Genomic DNA, 9,621 nt, shown 5'->3' on the forward strand with positions numbered 1-9,621 from the left:
TACAAATTTCAACTATAAAAGGAAGTGCATGGATTTCATTTGATGATCATCCCATACTTGAAAGAGTTTAATTAACTCTTGTAAAAGTAGTATAGAGAAAAGAGTGAGGTATAGAATTGTTAATCAAAATTCTATACGATTGAGTTAAGAGGGAAGTATTATAATCTAGGGAGCGGTCTAAATACTTTGTTAGTATTTTAGATCCTAGATTGAGTGATACATTGTAACCTCGAGTTTGTCATATTTGCTAATAAAATCCTTCCATGCTTCCGCTCGTGGACTAGGCCTCACGCCGAACCACGTAAAACCTTGTGTCTTTATTTATTGCTTAATTGTTCTATTAATTTCTCGGGTCTTGAAAATGCGCTAATCACAACAGGTTGTTTGTGATTGACGATACAACAATCACATGTTCTTGTTTGGGTACTAAATCCTAACATTACCTTCTATGGGGAGCCAATGTGCTCGTTATAGGAGGGTTTCTTCGCTTACCTAAAAATAATTGTGAAAATATATAACTTTCATTACAGTAGCAATGTAGGCATCCTACTACGAGTATAAAAAAAATATATAAATATGTGGAGTTTTCTAACGAAGTAACTGATGAAAAAAATAATGGTACATTTTGAGGTAGTTATTTTTAAAAAATCTATACATCTATCTATCTATCTATATCTATCTATACATCTATCTATCTATCTATATCTATACATCTATATTTATACATCTATACATCTATCTATACATCTATCTATCTATCTATCTATCTATCTATACATCAATCAATCAATACATCAATCATCAATACATATCTATAAATCGTGAAACTAAATCCAATGTGTCAGCTGTTAATTAAATCTTAACCATCCTTGCTGACCTGTCAAATTGTTAATTAATCACAATTAACAATAATTAATCACAAAATATACACGTCGACATCTGAGAGCCAAAAGGGAAAATCACGCTGAACAAATCTCGAACTCTTTCACCTCTTAAACCGAAACCCTAATCTATCTGCTACAATCCCTATGATATGGGTATCACGTGCGTAGCACATGCATCTGTTAAATGAGGGATCACGTGCTAATCACGTGATCATCTTTAGGGCTTGCAGTTGGAGTTGCAGAATATTCCGCCTAAAAGTTGTTGAGTGTTAGATTCAATTCGGTTTAAGTAGTTAGTTGTTACATGATTAGTTTTCAGTTTTCAATTTGTAATCAAGTTACATTCTCTCTGTATTCTCAATTTCTTGTAATTCGTTGTACACCATTTTGCCCCAATTTAACTACGAAGCTCTTCTTGTTCTTGAGCTTTAAGGTTGATTGTGGAGTTCAATACAGATTCTTTAATCCAAGTTGAGCTATTGTATCAGTGGTATCAGAGCAGAACGCTCCTGGAAATCTCAAAATTCGATTCAATTTCAATCCAATTTCAATCCAATTTCATACACCATGGTAGCATCAACCCGAAATGGTGTCGTTAATGAAGAAAATTCAATTGAAGCTTTGAGAGCTGCAATTGAAGATATGAATCGCAACATGTTAACCGCTCAAACGCAAATGAATGAACGCATCTCAAGTTTGTACCTGCAACATCAACATTTTCAAACAGAATTGCAGAAATTCAAGTCAGGAGAAGGAAATAGTCATAAGCAGGTGACTAGGTTTACAAAACTGGAGTTCCCAAAGTTTGATGGTACAGATGTAAAGGGATGGATATACAGAAGTAAACAGTTTTTCTTGGCTGATCAAGTGGAAGATGATGACAAGGTCCGCATAGCATCCATTCATATGCAGGGAAGGGCCTTAAATTGGCATCAACAATTTGTTAGGTTGAATGGTGAAGATGTGGAATGGGCATTGTATGAAACAGCCATTCAAAAGAGGTTTGGATCAAGTATAGATGATCCTCTTTCAGAATTGAAGAAGCTTAAACAAACAGGTACTGTGGAAGAATATCATGATAAGTTTGAATACTTGTTGAATAAAGTTGAAATTAGTGAAAAGCATGCTGTAAGTTTGTTCTTGGGGGGTCTAAGAAAGGATATTGAATTATCTGTGCGTATGTTTAAGCCAAAATCATTGGAAGATGCATATAGCTTGGCTAAGTTGCAGGAGGATATGACATCTTTTACAGTCAAGAAACCAATTTTGAGCCACCAACCAAAAACTTCATACCAACAATGGCCAAGAACCCTACATACTACCAGTAACCAATTGGCTTTGGCCAACACTCCATACAACAATACTAGTGAGCAGAAAACCTTAGCTACCAATTCTGTTACTAGAAGAAGGTTAACTCAAAAGGAAATGGAAGAAAAAAGAGCTAAAGGTCAATGTTTTTACTGTGATCAGAAATATGCACCAGGTCATAAGTGCCCTGGTCAACTATATTCTCTTGAAGTTGTGGTAGATGAAGAGGTTGAACATCAATTGCTCAGTGAAATGTCAGATATAGAAGAAGAAGAAGAACATGAATTTGCAGCAGATCAGGGTATCAATTCACCACACATTTCACTGAATGCTCTCACTGGAACCAATGCTTATCAAACCATGAGGGTTAAGGGTTTGGTTAATAAATACAAGATACATATCTTGATTGACTCTGGAAGTACACATAATTTTTTGGATATTAATGTGGCCAAAAAGTTAGGGTGTAAGATTAGTGGCACACCACCTCTATCAGTGTTTGTACCAGGGGGAAATCAAACATTAAGTGCCAATCAATGCCATAATTTTCAATGGCAGCTGAATGGGGAAACCTTCAAAAGTGATGTGATGCTGTTGCAAATTGGGAGTTGTGATATGGTGTTAGGGATACAGTGGTTGGGTACCCTAGGGGATATAATGTGGAACTTTGAAAAGTTAAAGATGACCTTTTTGTATAAAGGAAAAAAAGTGGAACTCAGGGGTCAACAATCATCAGCTTCAATTGTTGATGGTAAAAAAATCTCAAAGATTGTACAACAGCCACAAGTCCAATTGAATGCTATGTGTCTATGTATATACCCTGTAACATTGTGCAGCATGGAAGTTAACCAGAGTAACAAACAACAAGGTACAAATACTGTGCACAAGGGTATACAGAACTTAATTGCTACTTATAGTGATGTATTTGAGGTACCAAGATCTTTGCCACCAAAAAGAAGTTGTGACCACAGGATTTTACTTAAAGAAGGGTCACAACCAGTGAATATAAGGCCCTATAGGCACCCACCTTCACAAAAAGATGCTATAGAGGTTATGGTCAAAGAGCTGTTGAAAAGTGGGGTGATAAGACCAAGTCAAAGTCCATTTTCTTCACCAATTGTCATGGTGAAGAAAAAAGATGGTAGTTGGAGGATGTGCGTAGACTATAGGGAGTTAAATGCAAGGACCATTAAAGATAGATTCCCTATACCCATTATAGAAGAGCTCATTGATGAACTCAGTGGTTCAAAGGTGTTCACTAAGCTGGATTTACGTGCAGGCTACCATCAGATTCGCATGTATGATGAGGACATAGCAAAAACTGCATTTCGTACACATGATGGACATTATGAGTTTCTGGTAATGCCCTTTGGGTTGACAAATGCTCCATCTACTTTTCAGTCACTCATGAATGATGTGTTTAGGCCTTTTTTAAGGAAGTTTACTCTAGTCTTTTTTGATGATATTTTGGTGTATAGTCCCAATTTAGAAACACACATACACCATCTGCAACAAGTATTGGAAGTCATGAAGCAAAATACTAATACATCCATCGATTCAATGTCTCAATTTGTGTTATATCAATCGCATTCAATGTCCCTGTACATTTACGGGTTTGAATCATAAGCCGATTCAGTTAGGCTTCTTCTACAAACTCTTACTTAGGGTTCCTGTGCTTTTCTAAATTAGGGTTCATCTGTGAAGATGTAATATACGTCCTATGAAGATGTGTAATCGATAGTCTGTGCTTTTCTGGATACTTTGTCTTCACAGCCTCACCATACAATTATCTGTATACGATCTCCATATACAAACCCTTCATCCGTACATCACATGTTACAATCGCTTCAGCTATTCTGTTAACCCTAAAATCCGTCGCTTTAATTGCAAAGTAGTACCCTACCATTCATCCCTTTGGCAAAGACCGTAACCATTGGAACATAATTAGAATGCTAATCATTTTCTGGTGAATAAAGTCATTCATTTGATGGTTTAAGTCATTTTCATCATTCGAATGCTAATCGATTAGATATCGCACAAAATCAAGGTATGAGTACTTATTTTATTTTTCAGTTATTGTTTAAGATAATTCATTTAAGTTTTTAATATAATACTCTGTATAGGGAGTAGTTGATTTGGGTAAAAGATAAATCTCTACATAATATAATACTCTGTATAGTAGCTTTACTTGCGATTAACGACGTCGTGTCGTACGTTTGTTTGATGTTTTCCGTTTACCCTTTTTTCCTTTACTGTTATATATCACGTTTTTAGTAGATGGTATGCAAATGTTTAAGAATTAGTTATTTTACGCTCTGCGGTTTCTTTTCTGCAGTTTGGTTATTTATTATATGATGTTTTTAAGAGACTGTTCTGCTATTTTTTAATGACTTGATATTTAATATGTTGTATTTTTTGTGTTGTTGGTGGCCATATATGGTTGCATATGTTGCTTTATTTGTGTTAGCTTAGATATAGTTAGATATATTGTCTGACGTTATAGTAGTATGATGGCACCTAGAAAACGTCAGAAAAGATCTGTTGATAGTAAAAATGTTTTGTCCGAGAATATAAATTATAACGACATCAACGTATATGTCCCATCTGTATGTTCTATACTGACAGCTCTTATAGATTTTTTTCGATACCGTAATCGTAAGGTAAGTTCCAGTTCTGTTCAGCTTTTTTCTGTCGATGGTTCTTCTGGAACTTCTGTGAGTCAACTGCATTCTGCTTAGTCAGTTGCAAATGGTAAGCTAACTTTTATGTAATGTTTACTTTATTGTGTTGTTGTTAAGGTAAATGTGTCAAAATAGGCGGGTTGGGTTACATGTCGGACGCGAATACATGATGCACCAATTATGTATACTATTTAAATGAGTTAAAGCTTATATTATTATAGTAAATGTGTCAAATTGGGCAGGTTGGGTTACATGTCAGACGTGAATACATGATGCACCAGTCACTTAAGTAAGCATTTACACACTAGATGACTTTTGGCCAGCATAACCCATTCACTTAAGTGACCCGCTTGATTCTTTATGTAACATTATCCGTTAGATCCAATTCTATATAAATGGGCTGATATTGCCACATGTGCACTTTCTGTTTTTAATGGAATAAACTGAATTGGTTCTTCTTTTCTTGAGCCACGTCACTGCTTCTTCGTGATCTGCAGTCGGTTGTGTTATATGATTAAGATGCGAAATACGTTGGGGTTCGTATCGAAACTTCTAATCGAAATCGATGCTACAAACGTCGAAATAGTAGATGCAATTGGCAGCAATGGTCTTGATATGAAGTTAATATTTTGACCCATTTCCTATCAAAATATACACTTTCGGCTGCTTTTGACCCGTTACCTTTAAAACTGATATTTTATCAACGCATTTGACCCGCTTCCTTTTTAACTGATATTTTTATCAACCCATCTGACCCATTTCCCTTTTAACATAACCCCTTTTAACATAACCCATATTCAATGAGACTAAACAGTGTAGTATCTGCGCAGACTGATCTTGGGGTGCCGATTGTGCACGCTGGCTTTGGTGCATTAATGCTTACAACTTCCATCAGTTATCTGTCACACACACAGGTATGTCAAATGAAACACATTTTAGTTACGGCTTTCAAAATTTAAACACATTTTGGTTGCAAATGGTAAGCTAACTTTTATGTAATGTTTACTTTATATGTTGTTGTTATGGTGTTTTTTATATTTCAATCATGTCTGCATATATAAACTATGTTGGTTTATTGTTATGATGGACGATCGTCATTTAGTTCAACCATGTGTTGGAATTTCTCGAATTCACAGAGCCTCTTTATCTAACGATGACTGAGTTTTCAATTTTGAAGGTATGCTTATGTGCATATCGATTGGTTTTACGATTAGTAAAACCACCACTGCACCATGTTCAATTAAGGGGTTACCAAATTAATCATATCTTTTCATTGATCGATTAGTAAACTACGGGATTGTTATTTAAAGATTGTTCAGTAATCTTCTAACATTTGTACCGCATTTGAACGTACTTCATTTTCATTGATCGCACAGGTGGTGATACGGGCTAATAAAATAATGGAAATGGAACGCCAGATTGTTAAGCTTTATGTGAATCTGCAGTTTTTAAAGACTTTTACAAGAAAATGAGGTAACTTCTGAATAATTTCTTGCTATCAACAGCAACAGATGCAGCCATAATCGTGGTCATGGATGACGACCGTGTTGTTGAGGTATCAATTTTTTTGTTAGTCGTTATGTAAGTTCATACGAGTTGTTCCTCGTCAGGTACATTAGGAGATTACAAAATGGATATGAAGCTGAGGTGAGGCTGAAGTGTGGGTAACACGCCTAAGAGCACTAATTTCTCATGGACATCATCATTTCAAAGAACTCTATCTTCAAAGAACAATAAGTTTAGATGGTAATTTTTTTTTTTTTTGTATTTATATATTTTGAAGGGTGAAAATACTAAATTTTTCATTACCTAATTGTTCATAGAGTTGTTTTGGTATTTTGCATAAGTCGTCGTGGTTTTTATTGAAAATAGAAATTGGAAGCTTGAATTACTAATTTGTGCATTTATAAGTTTATATTTGTGTAATATTTCTTCAGTTTATGCACTTAACTTCTTGCGAACGATTGTTGTTGCAGTTGTAATTTTTGCGATGGTTGTTTTTTCTATTATTTTAACGTCGCTTTCGTTTGATGTCGTTCTTATTTTTAAATTTTGTGGCTATTTTTGTATTCAGCTACTGATTTTGCTATTGTCACTGCCGTTGAGTTGATCTTCGTCTTTGTTTAAGGGTAATGTTTTATTTTTATAGTGTTTTGCCTTCGATTCTCTTATTGGGATTATTTTACATCTTTGTCTATGTTTAAAGGTAATTTTTAATGGAACCATCCATGTATGCTATCTACACAATTAGCGTTTGAATCACATAATATATTAGTGTTTGAATCATCAGATAATATATGAGGGTTTGAATCATCTAACCTACTGTTTTCAGCCGGTTGTTGTGGTAGCCCTGCAGCTGCCGCTAAACAACAATAATATTGTTGCCATTGCCACGGGAGCTACTATTCCACCGTCCCAATGGACCCATGTATGCCTACATTGGCAGGGTTCAAAGTTGACATAAATTCAGACGTGATTTTTATCTATTTCATGTTTACAATAATCAATAACTTAACATTGTGTTATGAAGAACTGTATGCAAAAATATTTTAAATATTTTGGTGATGAGTATTCTTTATACTTTACAAATTCAAACGACAACATGACTTACGAAAATGACTGTATAATATCGTTGTTTCATATACATTTGTAAAATACTAGATAATGTTTTTGGATGAGTACCCGTACAACGCACGGGCTCATAAATCTAGTTATGTGATAATGTACGTGTTGTCGTGTATCAATAGAAATGTGTTTAAATTTCTCAAAAATAATTCTTAGTCTATTATTTAAAAAAAATATTAAAATGAAAAAGGAGTAAAAAAGTGAGATGTGACGAACAATCCCTGGGTACAAAACTACAAATCCATTCCTTTAAGGATGAATTATGCAAACCTTAAACACAAAGAATATATCGTGTTCTTGTGTTCTTTTATCAAATTTTTTAATTTACCAACTTTTTTCTCACTATAAATAATCCCCGGCCCATTCTCGCACCAAATCCTCCCACATATATTTGTCAGTTGAAACACAACTCTTAGAAGAAAAAAAAATGAAGCAAATTGTTGCAACATTTGTTCTTGTGGCACTCGTACTTTTGAACTCTTCTCTCATCCATACTACGATGGCTGGTTCAAGTAAGATCATAAATCTTTTTACAAAGTCATACCAATTATATATACTTTTATTAGCTATTTAGCTGATAACGTGAACCGAATGAATGTTGTGTATTTTGTTTACATGTTACGAAACAAAGTAAGACTATTTACTTTTTTTGTTTGTACTTACTGTTGTTTAGATACCTTCTTTTTAATTTCTTCTATAAACATGTACATTTTTTTTTTTCAGTTTAAATGATAGGTTAAAAAAATTAAAAAAGAAAATGACATAAATAACAATTTAACTTTGTGAATTAAAAACTATATAGAAAAAGACCAATCAATGAAAAGTAAATCGGTCCTAAGTTTGCTGATTGTTTTATTTTACTAGTGAAATGACCCGTGAAATCACGGGTTTGTTTTAATGAAATAGTTTAATGATATGTTTTAGGTATTAAGTGAACGTAAATGTTAAAATCATTTAGTTTAATGACCCGTGGAATCACATATTTCGACTAAGAAACTTGTCATTATTTTTACAAACATATTGATATACTTAACTTGGTCAGAATAAATGAACATAAACATATTGACCCGTGGAACCACAATTGCTATTTTCCTTGCCATATAAGTCTATATTACAACATTTTATTGAAACCTGTATTTTGTATACATATGTAACTTAATTAATCCCGTAAAAAACTCATAGTTGAATAATAATAATATAATAATAATAAATTTTGCTATAAAATTGAGTATTTATATTTTTAATAATAATTATTAGTAATAACATATGTCTCTTTATTTTTAAAAAGAAAAAATAAACTTACAATTATTATATGAAAGAAAAAATAATACGGAATAATTATTTGGTTGTTATTATGAAAAGAAACAAATAATTTACTAAAAAGTAGAAGATAAATAAATAATTACTATTTTTTATTAATTTATTTTAATTAGTATTGATGACATCATCTAGATGTCTTTTGATTTTTTCTTTTGATTTATTTTTATAAAGGATAATATTTTTTTATGACATCATAAGATTAGAGATTTAATATTAACTATAGATAAGTGTCATAAAAAATTAATTGTGTATGTGGTTTTGTACTAGGTTTTTGTGACTCAAAGTGTGCTGTGAGGTGCTCGAAGGCAGGGAGACAAGACCGGTGTCTAAAATATTGTGGAATATGCTGCGAAGATTGTAACTGTGTGCCTTCAGGTACGTATGGGAACAAAGACGAGTGCCCCTGTTATCGGGACAAAAAGAATTCGAAAGGCGATCCCAAATGCCCTTGAATTTAACTTATTGTACTCATCTTTATAATGAACTTGATGTATAAATAAAAATAAACAATCAGTTACAATTGATATACGACTTGAAAAGAATAAAATTCTACTGAGTAGTTGTTTGTGTCTATGTTAATGTACCCGAAAAAGATTATGCTTTTAGCATTGCAAAGGCAGCCGTTGATTTGAGTACATCGTTGTTTGTTTCATTGTGCATGTCAGAGTCTATCTCATTGATTCTAAGGGCTCACAACAGACATAAAAAGCGACCCTTAAAAATTAACTTTTTTTGAGTTGAACTAATTCGATCCGCTTTGTTAACTAACACTAATTCGGTCCGACGCTAATTTTTTAGGTTAAATG

The 9,621-nt window shown here is 33.4% G+C and overlaps 2 protein-coding genes across 2 annotated transcripts; both read left to right on the forward strand.

Moving 5' to 3' along the window:
* The first annotated feature begins 1,451 nt into the window (after positions 1–1,451).
* On the forward strand, positions 1,452–3,815 carry LOC139889124 (uncharacterized). Its single transcript, XM_071872092.1, has one exon. It carries the CDS (start codon positions 1,452–1,454, stop codon positions 3,813–3,815), a length of 2,364 nt encoding a protein of 787 aa, XP_071728193.1.
* Positions 3,816–7,905: 4,090 nt separating this feature from the next.
* On the forward strand, positions 7,906–9,351 carry LOC139892261 (peamaclein). Its single transcript, XM_071875305.1, has 2 exons — positions 7,906–8,007; positions 9,083–9,351. The coding sequence occupies exons 1-2, from the start codon at positions 7,923–7,925 to the stop codon at positions 9,265–9,267; spliced, it is 270 nt and encodes an 89-aa protein (XP_071731406.1). The 5' UTR covers positions 7,906–7,922; the 3' UTR covers positions 9,268–9,351.
* The last annotated feature ends 270 nt before the right edge of the window (positions 9,352–9,621 follow it).

This window comes from Rutidosis leptorrhynchoides, chromosome 2, assembly GCF_046630445.1.
Source record: "Rutidosis leptorrhynchoides isolate AG116_Rl617_1_P2 chromosome 2, CSIRO_AGI_Rlap_v1, whole genome shotgun sequence".
Classification (NCBI taxonomy): domain Eukaryota; kingdom Viridiplantae; phylum Streptophyta; class Magnoliopsida; order Asterales; family Asteraceae; genus Rutidosis; species Rutidosis leptorrhynchoides.

What these genes read in the sequence shown, in the direction of transcription:
- LOC139892261 (XM_071875305.1), top strand. Translation starts at nt 7,923, where the DNA reads ATGAAGCAAATTGTTGCAACATTTGTTCTTGTGGCACTCGTACTTTTG. An exon ending in TACTACGATGGCTGGTTCAA is followed by an intron (nt 8,008 to 9,082) that starts GTAAGATCATAA and finishes GTTTTGTACTAG; the next exon opens with GTTTTTGTGACTCAAAGTGT.
- LOC139889124 (XM_071872092.1), top strand. Translation starts at nt 1,452, where the DNA reads ATGGTAGCATCAACCCGAAATGGTGTCGTTAATGAAGAAAATTCAATT.